General features: G+C 40.6%; 2 protein-coding genes across 7 annotated transcripts in view; one reads left to right on the top strand and one right to left on the bottom strand.

Moving 5' to 3' along the window:
* The window catches only part of ZYG11A (zyg-11 family member A, cell cycle regulator), an 84,953-nt gene extending 65,131 nt beyond the window's left edge, over positions 1-19,822 (top strand). The window contains 7 exon segments of the mRNA XM_004774444.3: positions 2,401-2,562; positions 2,638-2,682; positions 7,475-7,669; positions 11,057-11,118; positions 11,517-11,614; positions 16,786-17,027; positions 19,676-19,822. Of these exon segments, the coding sequence (XP_004774501.2) occupies positions 2,401-2,562; positions 2,638-2,682; positions 7,475-7,669; positions 11,057-11,118; positions 11,517-11,614; positions 16,786-17,027; positions 19,676-19,822 (951 nt within the window).
* The window catches only part of ECHDC2 (enoyl-CoA hydratase domain containing 2), a 32,468-nt gene continuing 25,222 nt past the window's right edge, over positions 19,462-26,707 (bottom strand). For 4 of the 6 annotated variants that reach the window (XM_004774438.3, XM_045064532.1, XM_004774439.3 and 1 more), the window contains exons 8-10: positions 23,011-23,061; positions 21,025-21,072; positions 19,462-20,180 (exon numbers count right to left, since the gene is read on the bottom strand). In XM_004774438.3, coding sequence (XP_004774495.2) covers positions 20,103-20,180; positions 21,025-21,072; positions 23,011-23,061 — 177 coding nt within the window. In that variant the 3' untranslated portion in view covers positions 19,462-20,102. The remainder of the gene's footprint in view (positions 20,181-21,024; positions 21,073-23,010; positions 23,062-26,707) is intronic. The other 2 variants (XM_013046858.2, XM_045064533.1) reach the window with 1 other exon arrangement.

Below are 26,707 nucleotides of genomic sequence, written 5' to 3' on the forward strand. Positions count from 1 at the left end.
TCTCTGACAAATGAATGAATAAAATCTTAAAAAAAAAAACCAAAAAAACAATGGAATACCTAATATGTACTTGATTATGAGTCTTATTTACAAGGACCAAGAACTAGGTCAAGTGCTCATAAAATTTTACCTCCTCCCCCCCTTTAATCTCATTATAATCTGTCATAGGAGTAATATTTTGCAGTTGTTTTGAATGTCATTAAGGTAAAATACATAAAGCATCTAAATATGGGCCTGACCCTGACCACAGTCATCATTGTTTTCAGGATCAGCCTCACTTTCCCTACTCCCACCCTTGCTGCTACCCATCCCCTTGATCTTCTAGATGATTGCTGTCATTAAGTACTATGTGTCACTCTACACTTCCCTCTTGGCTCTCCCAGATTTATTTTATTTATTTATTTATTTTTAAAGATTTTATTTATTGGGGCGCTTTTATTTATTGGGTGGCTCAGTGGGTTGAGCTTCTGCTTTTGGCTTAGGTCATGGCCTCAGGGTCCTGGGATCAAGCCTTGTGTCAGGCTTACTGCTCTGTGGGGAGCCTGCTTCCCTCTACCCTAACTGCCTGCCTCTCTGCCTACTTGTGATCTCTCTCTGTCAAATAAACAAATAAACTCTTAAAAAAAAAGAGTATATTTATTTGACAGACAGCGAGAGAGGGAACACAGCAGAGGGAGTGGGAGAGGGAGCAGGCTTCCTGTTGAGCAGGGAGTCCGATGTGGGTCTCGATGCCAGGACCCGGGGATCATGACTGAGCCAATGGCAGATGCTTAACAGACTGAGCCACCCAAGCACACTTAAAGTTTTACTTTTGTGATAAATTCTTTTGATACATGCTTTCTTGATGAAGTAAGATATTTGAAGTGGTCTCATTCCTCTTGAAAATAGACATACTCTGATTTGTTTAGTGCTGTTATATTTTATGTACCTTTTTATTAGGTGGCTGAATGAAGACACCTAACTTTTCCCTCTGTTATGATAGTCTAATTTTTTTTTTTTTTTAGATTTTTATTTATTTATTTGACAGAGAGAAATCACAAGCAGATGGAGAGGCAGGCAGAGAGAGAGAGGGAAGCAGGCTCCCTGCTGAGCAGAGAGCCCGATGCGGGACTCGATCCCAGGACCCCGAGATCATGACCTGAGCCGAAGGCAGCGGCTTAACCCACTGAGCCACCCAGGCGCCCGATAGTCTAATATTTTTGAAAGAAAGCATGAATACTGGTTTAACTTGTGTCCAGAAATATTCTAATCTGAAATGGTGTTTTGGAATCTGTTCAAGTGAACCCATGGTTTCTTTAAACTATTAGGACACGTGATTGTAGTACTACTGTTACCCTCTAGCCATCCTGATCTGCTCAGTGACCTAGAATAGCATACTTTTTCTCTTGCCTGTCATATACTTTGCCACCACCACCATGTCTTCATTTCTTGCTTAACTCACATATCCCTCTTTTTCTTTTGGTCTCATTTGTCTCAGTTTACATATTACCTGTACAGGGAGGCATCCCTTTCATACCTTTTCTAAAATACATTGTTAGGCTTTTGTGTGTTTTCTTCAGAACATTTACCAAAACTTAAAATTCTTTTTTCTTTTTTTAAGGACTTTATTTTGTTTTTTTTGTTTTTTTTAAGAGTTTATTTATTTGTCGGAGACAGAGAGAGAGAGCACAAGCAGGCAGAGTGGCAGGCAAAGGCAGAGAGAGAAGCAGGCTCCCCGCTGAGCAAGGAGCCCAATGCAGGACTCCATCCCAGGGATCATGACCCCAGCCAAAGGTAGCAGCCTAACCAACTGAGCCACCCAGACATCCCCAAAACTTAGAATTCTTATTTAGTTGAGGAAAAACCAACTATTTTTTTTTTTAATCTGTCTCATTTAACGTGAATAAGTGCTTGATTTCCAGGAGGTGTTTACTAAACATTCTCAATAAATGAACAATGGGGGACACCTGGGTGGCTCAGTTGGTTGAACATCTGCCTTGGGCTTGGGTTGTGGTCCCGGGGTCCTGGGACTGAGTCCCACATTGGGCTCCCTGCTCACTGGGGAGTCTGCTTCTCCCTCTCCCTCTGTCTTCCTGCTCGCCCTGCTTGTGTGTGCGCATGCTCTCTCTCTCTGACAAATGAATGAATAAAATCTTAAAAAAAAAAAAACAATGGAATACCTAATATGTACTTGATTATGAATCTTATTTACAAGGACCAAGAACTAGGTCAAGTGCTCATAAAATTTTACCTCCTCCCCCCCTTTAATCTCATTATAAACCTTAGGAGTTAGATGTAACTCATTATATAGAGAAAAAATGGATCATGAAGATATGAAGTGGTTTAACAACTATTCCTTTTCTTACACTGTAATCGAGTCAGTCACTGGGGCATCTAACTTTTTGTCTCTTTGGTTTTTAGGAACTTCTAGCAATAGTAAAACAAAAGACTGCTGAGAATTTAGATGATGTCACCCTCTTGTTTACTTTGAAAGCCCTTTGGAATCTTACAGATGAGTCTCCAGCTGCTTGTAGTCACTTTATGGAAAATCAAGGACTGGCAATCTTCATCCAAGTCTTGGAGGTGGGAAAATAGAATTGAGTTTGTATGTAAAGTTCTTTTTTTCATGATAAAGTAACCTGTGTATTCTTTTGACAGACTTTTTCAGAGTCAGCAATACAAAGCAAAGTACTTGGTCTTTGGGTAAGGTGAATTGTTTTCAGTTGATTCTAACTACTAAAATTAAAAAAATAAATAAAACTAACACTTAATGTAGCACCTACTATATGCTAGGCACTTTTATAAGGAATTTCTGTGTATTAACTCATTTAATCTTCACATGATTCCCTGTAAAGTAATACCATATCAATCATCTGTTGCTGTGAACAAACTATAGCTCGAACTGTAGCCATTTTATGTACTTTTGAATTTGTGGGTCCACAGTTTGAACCTGGCTGTACAGTTCTTCTGGTCTCATGTGGAGTTAGTTACTCATGTTGCTTCTGATACCTGGTGGCATCACCTAGGGCTAGGGCTAGATGCTCTAGATGGCTTGACTCTTGCTGTGATAGTTGGTGCAGGTTGTTAGTTGGGCCGCATGTCTCCATGGGCTTCTTTATTTGGCCAGTTCAGGGTAGCACAAGAAGGCAAGTCGCACTATGTAAGTTCTTCTTAAATCTCTGCTAATGTTATATTTTTCTAATGTGTCACTGGGCAAAGCACATTAGGTGGTCTGGGGTGTTTCCCAATAATCACTTCTCCAACTCTCCAGCAGCAACTGGATATCCTACAGTTGAGTTCCATTCAGTTCTTATACTGAGTACCTGGAATTATCATCAGATCCCAGAAGTTAAAGGGCTCAGTCCCATGAGACTGCCTGCACTTCAGTTGCCAGTCATTAAGTCTTGGACCACCTACAATTCTGACTGACTGGCTGTAAAGTAAGGGTTTCCACAACCCCCTCCTCAGTTTAATGATTTGCTGGAATGGCTCACAGAACTCAGGAAGGCACACTTTACTTGCTATTAGTTTATTGTAAAGAATACAACTCAGAAACAGTGAAATGGAAGAAGTGTATAGGGTGGGAAGGATGAGTATATGCAGAGCTTCCATCTTCTCTCTGGGCACACCACCCTCCCGTGCCTTGATGTGTTCACCTACTTAGAAGTTCTCCAAACCCATCATTTAGGACTTTTTATGGAGGTTTCATCACATAGGCACAACTGATTGTAATTCAGTCTTCAGCTCCTCTCCCATCCCCAAGAAGTTATAGAGTGGAGCTTAAACCCAGTCTTCTAATTAAGGTTGTTGTGGTTTAGTTTAGTTTTGTTTTGTTTTGGCAACTAGTCCTCATCCTGAAGCTGTTTAGGTGCCTGCCAAGAGTTGCCTCATTAGAACAAAGATGCTCCTGTTATTCCTATTACTTGGGAAATTCCAAGGGATTTAAGAAATCCAATGAATTTCAAGAATTGGGGACAAAGACCAAATTTATATTTTTTATTATATGTCCATAGTTAAGCCCAGATCAAAGAAGGTAACCATCCCTTGAGGAGCAGGGAAGTCACATGGCTAAGTTAAACAGGGATAGGAAAAATTGTGCTATGTTCTGTACTCTACCACCCATTGTTCATTACATTTTATAGACAGAAAATCTGAGGCACAGAAGTGCCATTTACCCTATCCTACAATGGTATTAGGAGCTAGAATGAGAATTCGAAGTCAGGCAGTCTGGCCCCAGACCTTCTGATATTAACCACTCTACTATACTTTCTTTTTATCAAGGCAGTCAATTTTTTAGAAATTTCTTTGGGTCACTGGGTGATGCAGTTAGAGAAGTGTCCCAACTCTTCAGTTCAGGTTGTGATCTCAGGGTCATGAGATCAAACCCGGCGTCAGGTTCCAGGCTAAACATGGAGTCTGCTTAAGTTTCCCTCTCCTTTTCCCTCTGCCTCTCCCCATCCCCGTACCTCCTAAAGTAAATGAATAAATTTTTTAAAAAATTTTCTTTGCTCATACTGTTATACTAGCTCTCAATCAGGATATTTATAATTGAGAAATTTCTTTTTTTCCAAAAGATAAAGGTGAAGATTTACAAAAAGTAATGAAGACATACTGTTAAGTCCCTTCAGTTTGCCATGCATGAAATGTATTGAGCTGATGGTCTTATAATACTTGGGAGGTGGTGTTAAGTACACAAATAGTTTTCTAAGTGCTAGAAAAGCAGCACAAAGTCTCGTGGGAGCTTTTAATTCTAGACCATGCCCTTCTTGAAAGCAGGGACTGTGTCTTTTCCTTTTTATCCCTAGCACATATAGAACTTGCACCAGAGTAGAGAGGATTAAATGATTAATATTGGAAATCTGGAACGTACAGAAAAGTAGAAAAGAGAGACAAAAGAAGCAGGAGACAAAGGTCTTTTGGCTAGGGAAGATGAGAAAATGCAATCATTTGAGGGGCAGTGTAATACAGAATATCTAGAATTTGGGGAGATGGTGGGAAGAAGAAAAGCCATAGGAAATAAAGCCAGAAAGGTGGATTGGAGCCTCATATATGCTATATAATGTTAAGTGTCCTACTATTAGCTACCTTATTTTTTTTTTTTAAGATTTCTTTATTTATTTTAGAGAAAGAGAGAGCAAGGGGAAGGGCAGAGGGAGAGGAGAGAGAGAGAATCTCAAGCAGACTCCCTGCTGAGCCCGACACATGGCTGGATCCCATGACTTATGAGATCATGACCTGAACCAAAACCAAGAGTTGGATGCTTAACCAGCTGAGCCACCAAAGTGCCTCTCAGCTAACCTTTTCTAAAAGATCTTTTACTTTTCTGAGAGCCTGTAAGAATGCTGAGGATTTATGAGGTTGCCCCCTTTCCTTCCTTTTTCTGAATGGAGAAGACCCACATTCTCCTGTGGCTTGCATCTTGTTAACATTTTGTTCATAGACTCTTGAAATAAGGCTCTTGAAAAAGCTACTAGAAAAGTAGCCTCTGCCGGGCTTATAAGAGAAATCTGGAGATTTCTGTCCTTAGTTATACTGAGGATGCTATCATATTGTCCGTCCTTGTTGGGGCTTCCATCTGATCGACTTAATGCTGAAATCCTGCTGCTGGTGAGGATATGTATAGCTGCCTTTGGGGAGAACTGGGGTAGATCTCAAAACAGTGTAGTTTCTGCTGAAATTAATAGGGTATAGCTGGTCTTGTGAAAAACTGGGGGGAAGTGAGCTCAGAATAATGCAGTTTTTGGCATAGTACCATATGCTGCTTTTAACATACTAGTTTCTGGGGTATACAATAACTCCTGTGTTCAACTTGACTATATGTTTCACTTCTAAACCTTTGTTTTTTCATCTCTGTGGTAGGTAGACCCCAAAGGAACCTCCAGTGATTCTTACTCTTGGTGTTCGTTTCTTTGCGTAATGCCCTCCTGTCAAATGTGGGCAGGAACTGTGACTTGCTTCTTACCAATAGAATATGGCAAAGATGACAGGACATCACTCTGGTGATGATGTTATGATGTATATACAGTAGACCCGCCCCCCCATCTACAGTTTTAGTTATCCGCAATGTGGAAGCAGGTGACCATTCATCAAAAGATCAGTAGTAGCCTAATGCTATGTCACATGCCTACGTTATCCACCTCTTTATCTTGTCATATAGGCATTTTGTCATCTACTCACAAGCAGAAGGGTGAGTACAGTAGAATAAGTTATTTTGAGAGAGACCACATTTGTGTAACTTATTATAATACATTGTTATCATTGTTCTATTAGTTATCTTTGTTAATCTCTTACTGTCCCTAATTTATATAGGTATGTATATGTAGAAAAAAAACATAGTATATATAGAGTGTGGTTCTATCTGCAGCTTCAGGCATATCCACGGGGTCTTAGAACATGTCCCTCACAGGTAAGAGGGGACTACTGTATTAATCCTTCTTGCTAGCAGATATGTTAGAGACACTCTTCACTGTCTTAGAGGAAGCAAGTTGCCATGAAATAAGTGGTTGAGGAAGAGAGAAGCCCACATGGGAAGGAACTATGGGCAGCTTCTATTGAGCTAAGGGTAGCCTCCAGCATGAAACTGAAACCCCCAGTTTTGCAGCTGTGAGATGAATTTTGCCAACAGTCTGAGGGAGCTCAGAAATAGGTTTCCCTCTTGTGGAGCCCGCAGATGAGAATGCAGCCCAGCTAGCACTTTGCAGCTATGCGAGATCTCAGAGTGCAGGCGTTGGCTAAGCCATGGTTGAACTGTGAGAGAAACTGTGAGGGAAAAAATATGTTAAGCCACCCAGTTTGTGGTAGTTTGTTAAACAGCATAGAAAACTAATATATAAAAAACACAATGTCACCTGCCTTTCATTGTTACTGTTAACTTTCAAGCTAATGTAACATACAGTAGGCCCTGAGGAACTTCAAAGTTTTTGAATCAGGCCTGGATTTTATTTTAGTTTAGCCAGTTTTTATAAGTATAAACCTGACAAGTTCACTGAGAAGTTAAGTCTTGCTGAGTGACTTACTTATTTCTACAACTGTGTTAAATGAGCAGCTCCTGGATGGCACAGTCGTTTGAGCATCTGACTCTTGGTTTCCGCTCAGATTGTGATCTCAGGGTCGTGGGATTAAGCTCAGAGTGAAGTCTGGTGAAGATTCTCTCTTCCTAACCCTTTGCGCTTCCCTGCTGTGCATGCTCACACTCTCAAATAAAACAAATAATGATTTAAGAAAAGATTAAATGAGATAAGCCAGATAAAAAGACATTTTTGCCTGGTACAGTGCCTGGCACTTAGTAAGTGCTTACTCAGTGACTTGTCATTGCTGATCATCCTTGTCTTCAAGGGGTGGGATTGTGGGGTATTAGGCTAAACTGAGAGGGAGGAGGGTGGGACTAGGTGTTCTGTCTGTATCTGAGCTAAGCCGTAGGAGAGGGAGAGGAACCAGTGTCTGATTCTGTCTTCCTTTCCAATCCCTGATATTTTCTGCTTCAACTAACCTGTAGAACAACATAGCTGAAGTTAGAGAACTTTCTTCCAAACTGGTGACTGAAGATGTGCTGAAACACATTAGCAGCTTGCTCCATAGCAAAGAAATGGAAGTCAGCTATTTGGCTGCAGGCATCATAGCCCACCTGACATCTGACAAACAGCCCTGGATGTCCCAAGACCTTCAGAGGAGTGCTCTTCTCCAGGATCTGGTACAAGGACCATACCTCTTTACCAACTCTGGAGTAATCTCTTCTTGCAGGAAACTTACTTTTCTAGATAGTAAGAATTTTAGAAATACATGTTCATTGTAGAAAATGGGGGGAGCATAATAGAAAAGTACAAAGAGGGGCATCTGGGTGGCTCAGTGGGTTAAAGCCTCTGCCTTCGGCTCAGATCATGATCTCAGGGTCCTGGGATCGAGCCCCACATCAGGCTCTCTGCTCAGTGGGGAGCCTGCTTCCCTTCCTCTCTTTCTGCCTGCCTCTCTGCCTATTTGTGATCTCTGTCTGTCAAATAAATAAATAAAATCTTAAAAAAAAAAAAAAGAAAAGTACAAAGAAAATGTTCTGAATCCCTCCTACCCTACCATCTGCTGCTAACCTTGCTAACACTTTGTTACATTCCTTCTGGTATTTTTCTTTTATAAAAGTTTCACATGCAGTGGTGCCTGGGTGGTTCAGTCAGTTAAGCATCTCCCTTTGGCTTAGGTCATGATCACAGGGTACTGGGATAGAGCCCCACATTGGGCTCCTTGCTCATTGGGAAGCCTGCTTCCTGCTTGTGTTCCCTCTCTGCCTGTCTGTCTTTTCTCTCTGTCAAATAAATAAAATCTTTTTTTTTTTTTTTTAAGTTATATTTGCAAACAGTTGTATATGGCTTTACCAGTTCTCTTTCCCACTTTCAGCTCCTTTTCAAGCTATATCTTTTGGTTTTTACCTCCATTATCTCTGAATAACATCTTTTGCTACTTCTTGACTTTGCAGTAATAGGCATTATCTGTTGATTCATTTTCCCACTCTGGAAAATGAAGATTCTTCTCTTTGTCCCTATGCACACCATTTCCTATACTCTAACTATCAATCTCCTTTCAGTATTTTTTTTTTTAATTTTAAAAAAAAATTTTATTTATTTATCTGACAGAGATCACAGGTAGGCAGAGAGGCAAGCAGAGTGAGAGAGGGGAAAGCAGGCTCCCTGCCGAGCAGAGAGCCCAATGCAGGGCTTGATCCCAGGACCCTGGGATCACAACCTGAGCTGAAGGCAGAGGCTTTAACCCACTGAGCCACCCAGGCGCCCCTCCTTTCAGTATTTTCAAACATATTCTATCCATTTCATCTTCTCAGAGGCTTCTCTCCCAGAACCTTCCGTTTTCTTGTCTCCTTATTTGTGTATCTGTCATACTGCTGTCATTTTGGAATATTCCGTTACTCTGATCCTAGGGATTCTCTTTGCCTCTCTGGTGTTGGATTCCTTGTTTTTTGGACTGTATTCCTTCTGGTGTGTGTGTGTGTGTGTGTGTGTGTGTGTGTGTGTGTACTCCCTTATTCTGTTAGATCATATCTAGTAGTTTCCTAAGAAGAAATGCATGAAATAGAAAACTTCAGACCTTCTTTGTTTGAAAAGGCTTTTACTTGACCTTCACATTTAATTGGTCACATGGCTGGGTATAGAATTTTAGGTTTGGAATATTTCCCCTTCAGAATTTTAAAGCCACTGCTACTTTGTCTTCTATTTCTTGGTATCACTGTTAAGAAGCCACATGCCATATTCCTTTGGGACCTTTAAGATGTTTGTCCTCAGTGTTTAGAAATCTCAGCAGTTTGCCTTGATGTAGGTTTATTTTCTTCTCCTGTGTTGGCTACTTATTGCTCTGGAAGCTTGTTTCCTTTAGTTCTGGGAAATTTATTTCTCCCTTCTCTCTTTTTCCTCCTCCCTACCTTCCCTTTTCTTTTTTTTTTTTTTCCTGGAATGTCAGCCTTCATGGACTTATTTTTTTTCTTACCTTTTTTAAAAAAATCTTTTATATTTTGGGGCACCTGGGTGGCTAAGTGGGTTCAGTGGGTTAAAGCCTCTGCCTTCGGCTCAGGTCATGATCCCAGGGTTCTGGGATCGAGCCCCACATCGGGCTCTCTGCTCGGCAGGAAGCCTGCTTCCTCCTCTCTCTCTGCCTGCCTTTCTGCCTACTTGTGATCTCTGTCTGTCATATAAATAAAAATCTTAAAAAAAAAATCTTTGGGCGCATGGGTGGCTGAGTGGGTTAAAGCCTCTGCCTTCGGCTCAGGTCATAATCTCAGGGTCCTGGGATCGAGGCCCGCATCTCTCTGAGCTGCTCAGCAGGGAGCCTGCTTCCTCCTCTCTCTCTCTGCCTGCCTCTCTGCCTACTTGTGATCTCTGTCAAATAAATAAATAAAAATCTTTATAAAAAAAATCTTTGTATTTTAATACAATAATTATTATGTGTACTTACATATTTATTTTGTATTTACATATTTCTGTTTTTAATTTCTAAGAACTCTTTTTTTGTTCTTTGAGTGCTTTTTTAATACAATATTGTACTCTTTTTCCATGGTTGATATTAATTTGAAGTTTTATTTTTGTTTTTAAGTTTTTCTTTTCCTTCAAGGTCTCTGTTTCCTGCACGTTGCTTTTTTTCCCCTATTATGTCCCTTTATGTTACAGATTTTCTTAAAGTATATGGTGATCTTCAGCTGTCCAGTCATATCTAAGAGTGGAGTTGTTTGGAAGCTGAGTGTAGATGGGTAGAATTTGTCAACTATGGGTTTTACTTAGAATGATCTTGATTAGTCATTGTCACTGTTACTAGATCTTTTGTCCTGAACTGGTTGGAATTTACCTGAGGAAGAACCTTCTGTTCTTCTAACTGAAAATTACAAGCTTGGTTCCAACGGTCTGGAAGCCCGTTAGATGAGAGCTGAGGACAGAGGACTCTCAGCATTTATCATTTAGATTTTCACTTCATCTCCTGTTGTAATCATGGTATTCCCAACCTGCAGTTGTTCACAAGGTTGCCCAGTCCAGAAATTTTTGTTAGGGATAGTAGAGAAGACCTGGGAGTCTTGATTCTTCAGTACTTTCAGCCATTCCTCCTGTTTTCAATCCTGCCTCTGATCTTACTTCCTGAAGTATCTGGTGTACCAAATTTTTAAGTCTCTTGGGGGTTCTGTTCAAATTGGTTCATTGTTTAACATTCTCCAGTGCTAGATCTATTAAATTAATTACCATTTTCCTTCTGCTTTGTTCTTGTGTGTTTGCCTTCTTTTATCTTTTTTACTGTTTATACTATTCTGTTCATGGGATTTAGGGGAGGAATGAATGCATGCTCAATCCTGCATCTTTGTAAAGAAGCCCTCTTTTACTGCACTATTTTCCACATGACTGTTCATATTTTACATATATGATGTTTATCTAATTGATATTTTGGCAGGTAGGGATACCTTAATTTGGGTGATCATTCCCATATTCTGAAAATTTGTTTTTTCATATATATGTAATGATAAATAACATGAAAAGCCTATTATGACTTTTTAAAAATTATGGAATAAAATACTATAATCTTGGTTTCTCTTTTTGTGTAGTATGCTACCATCCAGAATTGGCCAAGTTCAAGTTGTAAGATGACAGCATTGGTGACTTACAGGTAATCTCGTGATGGTGTAGTATTTCTATTAAACCTTGCCCTCATTTTACTATGTAGAGGCCATGGTACAATGATAAAATTATTATAGTCAAATAACCTTTTGTTCAAATCCTCTTTCTGTGATTTTGGGAACATCACTTAGAAGATCTCTGAGACTCAGTTTTCCTCATCTGTAAAATGAGGCTATCTGATAGTGTGCAAGATTGAGGATGAAATGAGATGTTAAATGTAAAGAGTGCCTAACACAAATGAAGTTTCTTAAACGTTAGGTTCTGACATATGCTCAACAATATATCTGTCTCAGTGAGGACATGACCCTATGTGGAAAAGGTTGAAAATAATTATTCTACTTCCGACACTAGCCTGAGTTCTGAGTGAACTTCTTTGTGCCTTTTTAGATCCTTCAAGGCATTTTTCCCACTCCTTGGCAACTTCTCTCAACCAGCAGTTCAGCTCTGGGCACTATGGGCAATGTATCATGTCTGCAGTAAAAACCGTATGTATTCAAAACAGTAGTTTTCCAACTATTTTTCTGTATAAAGACTAAGTTCAAGATAGAATTTTGGAAATGTGTTAAGCTGTGTACTGAATTTAACTCTTCCATTTTTTTTTTTTAAGATTTTATTTATTTATCTTAGAGGGTGTGAGAAAGGGGAGGGGCAGGAGGCGAGAATCTCAAGCAGACTCCCCACTGAGCATGGAGCCCGATGCAGGACTCTTATCTCATGACCCTGAGATCATGGCCTGAGCTGAAATCAAGAGTCATAGTTTAACCAACTGAACCACCCAGGTGTCCCCTGAATTTAATTCTTTTAAAAAAGAAAATGGGTGGCTCAGTTGGTTAAGCAGCTGCCTTCGGCTCAGGTCATGATCCTGGGATCCAGTTCCACATCGGGCTCCTTGCTCAGCAGGGAGCCTGCTTCTCCCTCTGCCTCTGCCTGCCATTCTGTCTGCCTGTGCTCGCTCCCCCCACCCCCGCCTCTGATAAATAAATAAAATCTTAAAAAAAAAAAAAGAAATTGGAAAATGTTTCTGTTTTAAGAATTCTACAGAATTGGGGGAATGGGCATTAAAGAGGTCACTTGAGGTCGCCTGGATGGCTCAGTGGGTTAGACCTCTGCCTTAGGCTCAGGTCATGGTCTCAGGGTCCTGGGATCCAGCCTCGCATTGGGCTCTCTGCTCACCAGGGAGCCTGCTTCCCCCTTTCTCTCTGCCTGCCTATCTACCTACTTGTAGATAGATGGGGGCTTACATTTTCTGCTAAGGATTATTGTAATTTCTCTCTGTGATAAATAAATAAATAAAATCTTTAAAAAAAAAAAAAAGAGGGCACTTGCAGTAATGGGCACTGGGTGTTGAATGCAACTGATGAATCACTGAATTCTACCTCTGAAACTAATACATATATGTTAACTAAACTAAATTTAAATAAACATTTAAAGTGCTATAGAATTATATATTTGGAGGTAGATATCAAGCTGTATAGAAAGTGAAAGTTGGTTCCCACTCCTATTTCCCATAGGCAAATACAGTTAGTAATTTGATAACTATAACTGTCCTTCCAAATACTTTTCCTGTGCACATGCTGTTGTTAAAATATACTATATGTAAATATGAATGTTTTTAAACAAAATTGGCTCATTCTGTGCATGCTGTCCTATAGCTTCCTCTTTCCACTCAACAGTTTATCATGAATAATGCTTTTCCTATAGTAATACATACATCTGCCTCTTTGTAATGGGTTTGTGGGAGCCTGGAGGGCCAGGAGTCAGGAACTGTTTCCCAGTCAGATTAAATGTTTTTCCATGTTTGGCTGTTTTGAGCATTGGGGGCTTACATTTTCTGCTAAGGATTATTGTGAAACATTTTTGTTTTTATTATAAAAGCAATATAGGCTATATTTTTATACTAAAAAACTCAAGAGATAACTTTTAGAATTAATTAAAAGATTAGCTACCAACAAAAGTATAAAATACCAAAGACAAGTTTAACCAGTATGAGACCTATATGCAGAAAATTGAGAAATAACTGAAAAACCTGAAGTAATTATGATGCATACTGTATTCCTAGATGGAAATATTTATTAAGAGAGAGTTGTCAGGGGGCGCCTGGGTGGCTCAGTGGATTGAGCCTTTGCCTTCGGCTCCGGTCGTGGTCTCAGGGTCCTGGGATCGAGCCCCACTTCGGGTTCTCTGCTCAGTGGGGAGCCTGCTTCTCTCTCTCTCTCTCTCTCACTCTCACTCTGCCTGCCTCTCTGCTTACTTGTGATCTCTGTCTGTCAAATGAATAAATGAATAAAATCAAGAAAAAAAAAAGAGAGAGATGTCAGATCTTTTCAATTTATGGATATACTACAATTCAAGTGTGATATGAGGGATCTGAAAATTATTCTAAAGTTAACCTGGCAGAATAAACAGGAAAGAACTGACCAAGAAAAATGGTTTTAAGGAGCTTGTCTTAACATTTCTCTTTAAATTGTAAAAAAAAGTATTCTGAGGGCTGCCTGGTGGCTCTCAGTGATGTGTCTGCCTTAGGCTCGGGTCATGATCCCAGGGTCCTGGGATCCAGCCCAGCATCGTGTTCCCTGCTCAATGGGGAGCCTCCTTCTCCCTCTGTCCCCCGCCACGTCCCCCACACTCTCTTGCTAGCTCTCTCACACTCTTAAATAGATAAAATCTTAAAGAAAAAAAAAAGTATTGTGAATGGTGCTGGCATATGAACAGATGCAGGCAGATCTGCCAGTTAGAATGGCCCTGGAACAGACTTTAGTATATAGCAATGACTATAACAACTAGAACTTAGTTGAGTACTTTCTCTGTGCCAGGCAGCGTTGCAAGCTCTTTATGAGTTAACTCATTTAATCCTCACAACAACTAGAAGAGGGTAGCATTATTATTACTATACTACATCTGTTACAGATGAGAAAACAAGGCACAGAGAGGTCAAGTAACTTACCCAAAGTTAAAAAGCAAGCAACTGGCAGAACTCCATAACACCATTATGAATTAAATTGCTTAGTATTTCTTCACTCTATGGATCCAGTCTGCTTTAGATGGACATTGTTTCTACTCTCTTCTATTATAAGCACTAGTTTAGTGTGTATTAACATAATTCATATACCACCATACATGTATATATATATATATGTTTATAGGTATATATATGTGTATATAGCCATATACACACTATATCTATCAAGTGAAAATGCATATTTTCACTTAACTAAGAGGACAGATGCTAGAACCAGACTCTGTTCTGTTCCCAGTTTCTGCTGTTTACTAATAATGGGAACTTGAGCAAATAACTTGACCTCACTTGTGTCCCAGTTTCTTTATCTGTTAAAATGGGGATAAAAATACCTAATTCATGGGACTATTATGAGAATTAAGTGGGTTAATACTTGTTAAATATTTAAAACACTGCTTGGCTCATAGTATTAGCATTTGTACATAGCGTACTATTAGTTCACACATAGTATATAGCATTTGTTACATATATCATGTTGCAAGTGTGTGAGTTCATCTGCAGAATATGTAGAATTGCTGAGTCAAAATGTTAGGAACATTTATAATTTTGATAGGTATTGCTAAACTGTTTTCCAGAGAACTGATTCCCAGTTTTCATTCCTACCAGTAATGTATGAGAGCTTGCCAGTCGCCGTACATTCCTACAACAGTGTTTAGTTGACTTTTTGATCTTTACCAATCTAAGGTGAAAGTGATAGTCTTGCTTGACATTTCAATGTGGTTAGCCATCTTATATTGAAGAGTCCTTTTCTTTTCCTTGAATTGTCTATTGATATTCTTTATTCACCTTATGTCTACTGTTTGTTGCCCTTTCTCTTTTTAATTGGAAAGAACTCTTGAAAATATTTTTTTTCCCTCTTTATCATCTTGACTTTGTTCTTTGTGTTTAGTCAACTTTTTGTTCTATGGCCTCTGGACTTTAGGTCACAGTTAAAACTTTTCAAAACTGATAAAAATTCTCAGCTGTTTAAAAATATTACTCTTTGGGACACCTGGGTGGCTCAGTTGGTTGGACGACTGCCTTCGGCTCAGGTCATGATCCTGGAGTCCCAGGATCGAGTCCCGCATCGGGCTCCCAGCTCCATGGGGAGTCTGCTTCTCTCTCTGACCTTCTCCTCATTCATGCTCTCTCTCACTGTCTCTCTCTCAAGTAAATAAATAAAATCTTAAAAAAAATATATTACTCTTTTCCTATATTTTCCTTATGGAATATCTATCAGAAGTTTCTTGTACCATCTCTCACTTTATCCTACACATCCTGTGGACTTAAAAAATAGTAATTCCAGGGGCACCTGGTGACTGAGTTGGATGAATGTCCGACTCTTGATTTCCGCTCGGATTGTGATCTCAGGCTTGTGGGACTGATCCTCACGTGGGATTCTGTGCAGGGTGTGGGGCCTGTTTCTCCTGCCCCCCCCCTCAAAAATAAATAAATAAATTTATTTATTTATTTATTTATTTATTTGACACAGAAAGAGCAAGAGAGAGATCACAAGCAGGGGAACTGGGAGAAGAAGAAGTAGGCTTCCCACTGAGCAGAGGGCCCAATGCAGGGCTTGATCCCAGGACACTGGGATCATGACCTGAGCTGAAGGCAGCTGCTTAACGACTGAGACACCCAGGCACCCCCAAAATAAATATATTTTTTTAAATGTTTAAAAGAACAGTTTCCATGTTTTTGTTTCTTTGTGCTACACTCTTGGTAATTGCGGTGTTTTTTTATCATTATCTTTCTCTGTGTCTAACTCGCTTTTGGACTGATTAAGAGAATCCTTTTTGGGCTGTATCATAGACATATTCCTTCAGCAGTTTAGTATTTGCTTCTGTCAGGTGCTCTAGAGGTTTCTCTGGGATTGGACTAATTTTTATGTTTACTTCTCAGCTCAAGGGTTCCCAGAACATTTAGGTGTAGTATAAATTCAAATCCTATACCAACTCAGTACTATGGTTTATGAATTCTTGGGAAAGACTTGTCCAGCCCACTCCTGTATACCCACCTAGAGCCCAGACCAACCTTAAAGATGTTTCATTGTCTTATCCCTCCTCCTGTATAGTTTTTTGAGGGACCAGCTTTAAGCACTGAAATATATTTTATTATATACATATTGCTTCTAACTTCATAAATTAAGACATAAATTCTTGGATTTTGAGAATCCAGTGAGGCTTACCCAGAATAACTCTAGTAGTTACATGAGCTTAGGTGTTCTCTGCTCTTTGTATCTGGCTCCTGAACAAATCCTTTACTTTGTACACATGAATATGCATTTAAATTTTTTGTTACCTTTTATCCAGCATCTAGTGTTTTCAAGTTATCTAGCTAGACATAATGTCTGAATTTGACATGTTTATAATACATGTAATAAAATGAAGTTCTTATTCTTTTAGCTAGGATTAGAGATTTTGAAGCTTAGAGCCATCTGGAAGTAAACATACTAAAATAATCATTTGTTACTGTACTACACAAGTCAAGCATTATTTAAGTTTTGACATATTCCTTTTGAATTGACTAATTTTATCTGTTATTTCTTATGTTGGGGGCTTAATCCTTGGTACCCCTTTTTCAAAAAGGTGAATGTGGTGACTTGGGAATATTTAAAATGCCAGTTTGTCCACCAAGTTTCTTTGTTTGATTTTCTTTCAGCCAGCAAATACTGCAAAATGTTAGTTGAAGAAGAAGGATTGCAGCTTTTGTGTGACATCCAGGAGCACAGTGAGGCAGACCCCCAAACACAGCAGATTGCAACCTCCATTCTAGATGACTTCAGAATGCATTTCATGAACTATCAGAGACCCCCTCCTCTGTGTTGAATGCCCTTCTTAACCTGTGGGGCTTCAGAGGTGCTCTCTGTTCTCATTGTCAGGACTTCTGCCTTGCCAGCAATTGTATGTTGGAACTAGTTGTCATTGGAGTTTGTGGGTTGGCTGCCTCACTGGCCTTTTATTGTTGATTTTCTGTAGACTACAGAAAGGTTGGATTTGAATGACAGCCACAATCCCAAATCACGTTGGAATCATTCTGCAAACACCCCTTCAGTAGTTTTGAAAAGTCAAGTCTTGGACTCTGTGGGAAGATCTGTGAGCTTGTGTTGCAACAGCACTGCCAGTTACTTTTCCTAACCCTGGCCAGTTTCTTAAATCTGGGAATTTGTCAGAGGAAGGGGAAAAGAAAGACCTATGGGGATACCTTAGTATTTATGTTAAATTTCATGTTTAAAAGAGTATCCTGAGTTACTATTCCTACTTATGTGAGGCTAAGAGAAAAGAAGTATGTAAAAAAGTTAATACATGCTTACTGGAGGCAGAATTTCCATTGGAGGGGAGGAAAAAGGAGCGGGGGGGGGGATTTTTTTTTTTTTTTTTTTAAATAAATACCCAGGGTGCCTGGGTATGACTCAGTTGCTAAGCATTTGCCTTTGGCTCAGGTCATGATCCCAAGGTCCTGGGATCTAGCCCCGCATCTGGCTCTCTGCTCTGCAGGAAGCCTGCTTCTCCCTCTCCCTCTCCCCTTGCTTATGTTCCCTCCCTTCGATGTGTCTCTCTCTGTCAAATTAAAAAAATAATAATAAAATAAAATAAATACCAAAGTATCTTCCACTTATGGGGGTAGAGGGAAGAAAAAAAAATTTTTTTTTTTTTAACCAATTTTGGATATTCTGCCTCTGGCCTTTCTTCCTCCAACTTGACACATTGGATTGAGTGAACGGGACATTCTGTGTAAGTGGGTGTGGTGGTGGAAAAGAGTAGAACTTAGGAGTTCTAGTAGAGTGTTTAGGTGAAGACTGTATGGGGACTGTAAATCTTGATCCTGTCAAGTTTTGATATTGTGGGACTGTGACCAATCCAAGAGGACGAGGAAGCCAAAAAAAATATTTTGCTATAGATTTCAAGAGTGCTCTTGCCTAGCATGGAAGCAAGAAAAATAGGGGCTTTTAAGAACCAACCTCAGCTGCAGTGCACACTACCAGAAGCTTCTGTTTTTGTCCTTTGCAAACCTCTGTGGAACAGAGTATGAATTCCTTCCTTATTACTGACAGCTAATGAAATGGGTCTTACCATTCATCTGTCCAAAACACAAAAGTAAATTCCTTTATGAAGAGTAGCATATTTTCATACTAGGTATTTGTGCTTTTAGCTAACTGGACTCTTAACTGGAGTACTGTATACCATCTTTTGGAATCAAATGAGGCTTATCCTTATTCTGAATCATATTCCAAATTCTTGCTCACCAGCATCCTGTTTCTTCCTACAGTTCTGACACTGCATTGTATTTTCTCTTATTCTCTGTTCTGCTTAATTTCAAAAGGCTGTCTTCATTTCTTGAACTGGGTTCTAGTACTTTAGAACATTCTGTTACCAGATACTAGCTCTTGCTAATGTGAGGATGATGTAGGAATTAGTGCCTGTTTAGGCATCCCTCCAAGTTTTATTTCACTCACAGCAATCCTCTGGGATAAATAAATTGTATTCTCCCCATTTAGCAGATGAAAAAAAGGATGTTCAGTGAGGTGGTTACTTTCCAGAGTGGTTATACCCAGGACATAGTTCCACCTAATATAGTTCGTACTGATTTTATGACCTGGGCTCTTCTGTGTTACTCTTCTTCCAGGAACACAGGGTTGGGCACACTTGTATTTAGCAGCATAACAACAATGTTAACTGATATATATCTGTGCCCTTGGCTTAGTGTCTCTAGGCCAGGCCTAGGCTGGAGAAGCTCAGATGAATTAAAAAATGACCGTAAGGCCAAAGCTTAAGATGCAGCCTTCTCTTCTCCTACCTTGGTTCAACAGGAAGGCTAGCTAGTGTGCATGTGTTTATTAGCCTTCATCATTTATAAGTGTGTTATCCTCCCACTCACCTTCACTCTTGCTGTTCCCCCTCAGCCTTCCTCTCCTTTCCACAATGCCTGTTGAACCTTCATGCTTCACTCCACTGTTACCTGCCCATTTCCTGACCCTCTACTCTCTCCCTCAGACTTAACTGCTCGCTTTTCAGTGCTCCCAAAGGCTATGTACCACAGCCCAAAGACTGCCTGGCACTCTGTATAGTTCACAAAAGGTTTTCCCAGTGATAATTTCATTTGGTTCTCCTAAGAACACTGTACATTAATAATAATTCCGTTTAGGGCGCCTGGGTGGCTCAGTGGTTAAAGGCCTCTGTCTTCGGCTCGGGTCATGATCCCAGCGTCCTGGGATCAAGTCCCATGTCGGGCTCTCTGCTCTGTAGGGAGCCTGCTTCCTCTTCTCTCTCTGCCTGCCTCTCTGCCTACTTGTGATCTCTGTCTGTCAAATAAATAAATAAAATGTTTAAAAAAAAATAATAATAATTCCGTTTATTGAACATGAGGCACAGTTCACTTTCACAAGCACTCTTTTCTTTTTTCTTTTCTTTCCCCTTCCCTCCCTCCCTTCCTTCCTTTCTTTCTTTTCTTCTTTCTTTCCTCCTCACAGCATTTTTATTTTGCAGATAAGGCAGCTGAGGCACTTAATGAATGGCAGTCTGATTCCTGACGCCTGTTCGGCTACTGCCAGGGTTTGTGTAGTATCTCTGTTGTACAGAGGAAGAAACTTGGAGGCTTCTTAGAACCTTTTGCCATCTCTGGTGAGCACCTAATAACTGAGAGCCAGAGGTCAGGCCTGAAAGCCAACAAGAAAAATGCCCCGAGTGGTCTGTTTTAATCCTTAATTTGTCATTTGCATAGGGAGGGAAAGATAGGCTCCAAAGCCAACTTGACCCCAGCGATTATCTAGTCAGGATGAGGAATTATGAAGGCAACTGTAGGTAGCATGGGCAGTACCTTGGTATGAAACACCATTCCAGTTGTTTTATATCTATCCTTGTCCTTGTGAGGAGACTGAAGCCCGAAGAGGTGAAATGATGAACAGTCACCCTGCAAATTTTCCTTCTGGATCTTGTCCTGGAAGGCAGGCATCTCCCATATTTATAGTTAAATGGGAGTCACTTGCCAACAAATCTGGGGGGCCGCTTCTCCCTGAAGGCTGCCATGCCCTCCAGGCGGTCCTGGGTGGGGATGTTCTGAAACAAGACAGAGTATTAATTTTGGGTGGAGCTGTAGGAACAGAGAGGCCAGTAAAGACTTGCTCAAACTCGTCTACCCCATGACAAGGTCAGAGTCCCAATTCCTTCCATTATCTCTTCCACCTCTCTTCCATTACCTCTGTGCTTTTGCTCATACCTATCCTCTGAGGTAATGCCTCAGTGGCTCCTTGGTCTCCTAGGGAATGTAGACTACATCTCTAGCATCTGTGGCCTATCCCATTAGTCTCTTGCCCACTGCTTACATGCCTCTAGAGAGTTCTGATCGCCTGCAGCCATCTGACCTGCAGCTATTTAGTAGAGAAAAACAGTTAAGTTTTTCAGTAAGAAATCTAGCTTTGAGTTCTGCAAGTTCCAGGACTTTTTGTTTAAGAGCATTCTGGATATTTGTTAACCTGGAGATTGTATTTTTGACTCACCCAGGAATCCGAGGCTAAGTAAGCCGCAGGTCACCACCCCCACCCCCACCACCCTTCCTCCCTCACCCCCACTGAACACACACAGCCTGCAGGTTATAACCAAGGCCTTGACATCCTGACTCCAGCCTAACCTCTGCAGCAACCACTAGTACAGAGAGTGGAAGTGGTGGTTTGTCAGGTACCTGCCTGTGTGCTCTGTGATTCTGGGGGCAGAGTATATTGGATGGCCTAGGAAACAGTCCTAGAGAGAAGCAGTGTGGTTTCCCTAGGACTGTCCCAGGCTGATTGTAAGAGGCAGTGGTCCAGAGTCTAACTTTTCAAGTTGGGAGGAACCATTAAATTGGTCACATATTGTACAAGGCTCCCCACTCTGGCCTGGCCGCGGACTGGCAGCAGTTACGTACCTGGGCATAGCATATGCCTTCAATGGCCATCCCTGATGCGATATCCACCTGTGAGAAAGAAGTGGTGCCTACATCAGCCTGACTTTAGTGCCAACTATCCTACTGCCTGCACCCCCATTCCCTACTGTTCATGGATTCCTCCAGCGAAGTATTATTGAGCTTATTGTAGGCTAGTCCCTGTGAACAGAGATGATTATGATCAGGAATTTCCTACCTGGAGAGGGAATACCATTTGTAACAGAGATAAAACGACTTTGGGACAAAGGGTTGGGGAGGATGGCACTTGGCCTGGAGAGCTAAGGAGAAGGGTAAGTGTGAGCTGTGTTTGCAACAACCAGAGTTACGTCTTCACATCTGGCTGTGTACCCTGCCTCCTGTCCCTCCTGTCCCTCCTGTCCCTCCTGTCCCTCCTGGGAAGGAAATTTCACAGGCTTTCATTGCCCTGGGGAATAACATCCTAGGCTCTGACAACTTTCCAGCGTCTACTGCCTGATGCTTACTATTACTACCACTTAAAAGCACTGTTCTACGAGAATCACCATATGTGTATAAATTCCACTGTTATTGCTACTATACAGCTGAGAAATCATGCATAGAAAGTAAAGGTCAGGGGCACCTAGGTGGCTCAGTTGGTTAGGCGGCTGCCTTCGGCTTGGGTCATGATCCTGAAGTCCCGGGATCAAGTCCCACATCAGGCTCCCAGGCTCCATGGGAAGTCTGCTTCTCCCTCTGACCTCCCCTCTCATGCTCTCCCTCACTCTTTCAAATAAATAAGATCTTTAAAAAGAAAAAAAAAAAGAAAGTAAAGGTCACAACAGTATATAGAAAAGCAGGTCTTTGAACCCAGGCCAGGCTAGCACCAGAGCCTTTGTGCCAATCTCTGTGCTGTGTAGTTTGACTCATTCCTCACTCCTGTTAAGTCAGGTTGCTTACTTATATACCTCTGTGCTTTTGCTCATACCTTTCTCTTTTTCTTGAACCCTCATCCTTCCCAAGGCGCAAATCTACAAAACCTCTTTAACCCAACAATACCCAGTAGTAGCCACTAGCCACATCAATAATATCACAGCTCTCACCCCTTCAGGGTGTCTACTTGATACCCCGCCTTCTTTTAAGTAACCTCTTCACCCATGTGGGGCTCGACCCCAAGATTAAGAGTTATATACCTTTTTTTTTTTTTTTTTTAAAGATTTATTTATTTGACAGATAGAGATCACAAGTAGGCAGAGAGGCAGGCAGAGAGGGAGAGAGAGGAGGAAGCAGGCTCCCTGCTGAGCAGAGAGCCCGATGCTGGGCTTGAGCTGAGGACTCTGGGATCATGACCCGAGCTGAAGGCAGAGAGGCTTTAACCCACTGAGCCACCCAGGCACCCCAAGAGTTGCATGCCTTATTGATGCAGCCACCCAGGCAACTCTGCTTGGTATCCTTAATCTTGTATTAGTGATTCTGTGTGTATCTGCCCTCTCTTCCCACCTTGGAGACAGTTCCATATTTAACTGATCTCTTTGTCCCTGTTCTCAGCTCAGGTCTAGATTCAGTGTGTAATGAGTGAGTTGACGAGTAAGTTGTTTTAAGGATGAATTAGCTTGCGTCTAAGACACCACCCTGAGTCCTATCCATGAGGCCACCTTACCACCAGCACAAACCCAAGAACATGGCCTAGGAGCCACACAAGAGCTGTATTCTATTTATTCACTTGCTCTGTGACCCTAGACAGGTCTTTTACCCTTTCTGGACCTCAATTACCTTCTATCTAACGAAGAGAGATGAAGATAAAATGTAATTCAGAATGCCACCTGGCCGAACTTTACATTTCATGGGTGGGTAAACTGAGGCAGAGGGAGAGGTCAGACTCAATGTCTCTTAGAAGAGTCCAGTTTGAGTTTTTTCTAGCTGTGTTCTTAGTCTGCACTGGCATGAAAGCATTGCCTTCCAGCCACCCCACTGACTTTAGTGAATCCAAGTCCTGACCCAGAACCTACTTACCTCCATTCCTCTATCAATGGCTACTTTGCCCAGCCGCACAGCAATGGGTGCCTAGGGAAAAGAAAAGAGAAAAGGCTAGGTTGAGGGAATTGGTGCTAACAGTTGGTGGGAAGGGGTTTCGAAGAGAGAGACATAGCTTCATGGTGGGGAGAGTCATCAACAGGGAGATCAGTCTGAGTCACTTTTCAGCTCTTCTACTGACTGTTACTGACATTTTGTTGGTGTTAGTACTTACTACTTCTCAGTTGATATTCTTTTTCTTTTAATGTTCAGTTAGCCACCATATTGATATTCTTATCTATAATGAAGGAAGCCTAACTGATCCCTGAGCCTCCCAATTCTGACTATCTCAAATTCTTGTCATTTAATCCATCCCACCAGTGTGTATAACGTGCTACAACTTAACAAAATGTTTTCCTACCCACAGACTTGTCTAATGGTGCTACCCACCCTTCAAGGATGGTGCCATCTTTAATTGAGGCTCAGGAAGGTGAAACACTTGGCCATGTTTGTCCAAAAAGTGGTGAAGCTTGGATTTGATTTCCAGTCACCTTTCCCACTGTTGCTCCATTCCCCTACCCCTCTCATCTTGGCAGATGCAAGCCTCCTCTGCAAGAAGGTTTCATACCAGCAGAGTAAACTAAAGGTCAAGATGAGGATCTTGGGCTTTTGGAGTCGGACCAGCCTGGGTTGAGATCCCAAGAGGGCATTTTATACAGCCACTTAGAAGCAAGCACATCAAAGAGTGGCCACCTTTGCCTCATTGCTCTTGCTTCTAATCAACTTGTGCCTCTCCAGGCTTGGCCCTCCATCCCCAGCCTCACTTCCAGGCAAAGACTGCGTTTACTTCCTCTATTGCTTGTATTGTGTTATTTGAGGTTTTTGTAAGTACAACAATCAGAAAAAGATTTTTAAAGTGTGTTAACAGAGAAGCCACAAATGAAAAAGCTAGCTACATAAATATGAATGACCTCATATTGGGAAAAATACCGTAAATAAGACAGAAGTCAAAAACAGAAGATGTATTTGTGATACTTGTGACCAGCAAATGTCCTTGATTTACAAAGACCTGGCATAATTTTTTAATAAATATTCATAAGGATAATTCACAGAAAAGGAATATAAACACAAGGATTACTCAGTTTTACTCTTAAAGAAATGCAGTTCAAAACCATGAGGTGCCCCTTTTCACCTAAGACTAAGTATAGGTAAATCGTAAAATGCTATTTGCTGAGATTCAGGAAATAGGTATTTGCATACATTATTAATAGAGTAAGTTGGTACAGTGCTTCTGAAGGCAACTTGATTAGAACTGGCAAATGTTATTAGATGGATGTTTGTACCCTGATGTTGCAATTCCATGTAGGAATCTACCTTACAGATGGACTGTAAGTATGTGAAGATGTTCAGTTATATACTCCAGCTATTTTATGGTAACACAAAGCAACATAAATGTTCATTATTAGAGTACTGGTTACATAATGATGGCACACCTGTACTGTGAATGAAGAAGTGTGCATTTCAAAGAATGAGGTCGATAAGTATGTGCTGAAATGGGAAACTCCAAAATATTGGGTGAAAAAAAAACCAAGATGCATACTAAGTATGTATATCATTATCCCGTTTGTGTAAAAAATGTTGGCGTGATACTCCTTTGGGGAGAAGAGTCAGGAGAGTGGAGAACTTCACTTTTTTGTTTTATACTTTTCCATACTGCTTGAATCCTTACTATGCATATTTTAATTTCATATTTTTAATGTCTCTTAGAACTGGATTAGCCTCTAAAGGTGTGTTCTTTGTCCCTCCAAACCATCTTAAAAGGAGTTCAGAGTTATTTAAATATGTGAGTATATGTGCATAATATATATTCTTATATATACAATGAAAATTTCTGGAAGAGTGTGTAAGTTAAGAGTGGCCATCTCAAAAAAAAAAAAAAAAACCAATAAATTAAAAATAAAAACAAAACAGAAGCCAGTAGTCATCTCTGGGGAGTTGAAAGCTGTTTTGGTGACCACCTAACCTGGTCTGCCAAGGACTGATAGTTATCGGGATGTGGGACTTGCACTTTTAACTGGGACAGCCTTGGGATGACAGGGTCACCTGGGTCACCCTACTTTTTTCTTTTCTTTTTAAAGATTTTATTTATTTGAGAAAGAGTGAACATGAGTGCTTGGGGTGGGTGTGGCAGAGGGCAGAGGGAGAAGCATACTCCCTGTGGAGCAGGGAGTGCAGTGTGGGACTCATTCCCAGAACCCCGGGAACATGACCTGAGCCAAAGGCAGGTGCTTAATCCGCTGAGCCACCCAGGTGCTCGACCCTATTTTTGATTTTTACCTTATGCCTTTACTCTTCTGTTTTGCTTGTCAGCAAAGATAACTAACTAATAAACGGATTTCTCACCAAAGAAAAGTAAAACTATATAGATAAGGTCCATGTGTATATGCTGAAAACATACATTTTTTTTCCTGAATGTGTGGATCTATCTACCGTTGACTCCCTAGTCTTGGTGGTTTATCCTCTAGAGAACAGCCAACTACCACACCATCCCCAACACTCACCCCATCCAGGAACCCTCTCATTCTCAGCACCCAGTAGCTCTGCTAGAAATTAAGGATTGGGATTAGTGAATTTACAACTAATTTTTGGTAAGCTAGTGTCTTGGTATATAAAGCTACTTTTAAGTACTGAAATACTAGTAATTATATTAGTAGAATACCATTGTTTCAGTATATTCAGAAACCTGAATCCTCTTGCATTCAATTTATGCAAAAAGACAAACCCTATAGTCCACAAGTCTTGCTAGTGTCCGCCCCCTCCCCCTTCCCTAGTTTGGGAAGGGAAGTCAGCCACACACTTCCTTGAGGTACTCAGAGTTTTATGTTGGTTTAAAGACTTTTTGCTCAGGTGTAGTAGAAACCTGGCAGATTAAAATGGTCTAGGTAACAGCATCAGATTCCGTTTGTATGTGATGAAGAAAAAAGAAAGACAAAACAAATGCTTTCTTTTAGACCAAACTCACTATTAATTTTCAAAAGTTACAATCCTTACTGTCAAAGAAGACCTCAAAGTTAGGACAAAAAGGATTATTTAAATTTAAGGGAGACAGAAAGATTCCTTTCTTAAATAAAATACCTTTTTTTGTGATTAACTAAAATACTTTTATCTGTTTTTAATATGTGGCTAACGGTTTTATAAACGTATCTTTGTTTTGTAACATGTTTGTAAATTCTTTCTGTTGGAAATGGATCTGACATTTAGTTTGAGGTTAATATTCTTCACTCTTTAGAATACCAGTTTCTATATTATATTTTGTATCATGCAAAATAAAAGCCCAAATACCAGTATTGTCTTTTTTTTCTGGTATTGCAATCACTTTTTTGTGACATTGATTGAGCAAGTCACTAAATCTTTCTGGGTCTGTTACATCACAAATACAACAAGGGTAATCAGCTCAGCTGGGTGCTAATTGAGAGACGTTTTAAAGTACATAGGATCATGTCTGATGAGTAGGACGTGCTCCATATGGGCTCAGTGTTTATTATAAATTATAAGACCTAGCTCCATTTAAAGCTGCTTTCATATGGAAACTTGGGACATCCCTCTCTGTCTTGGAGAAGCCCGCAGTTAGAGGCTGCCAGGTCCTTGGACCCCCTATCAGCCAGATCCTGGCCTGTCTCCTGCAGGCTCTGGACTT

Source organism: Mustela putorius, unplaced genomic scaffold (genome assembly GCF_011764305.1).
Source record: "Mustela putorius furo isolate JIRA1106 unplaced genomic scaffold, ASM1176430v1.1 tig00003853_pilon_pilon_pilon, whole genome shotgun sequence".
Lineage (NCBI taxonomy): Eukaryota > Metazoa > Chordata > Mammalia > Carnivora > Mustelidae > Mustela > Mustela putorius.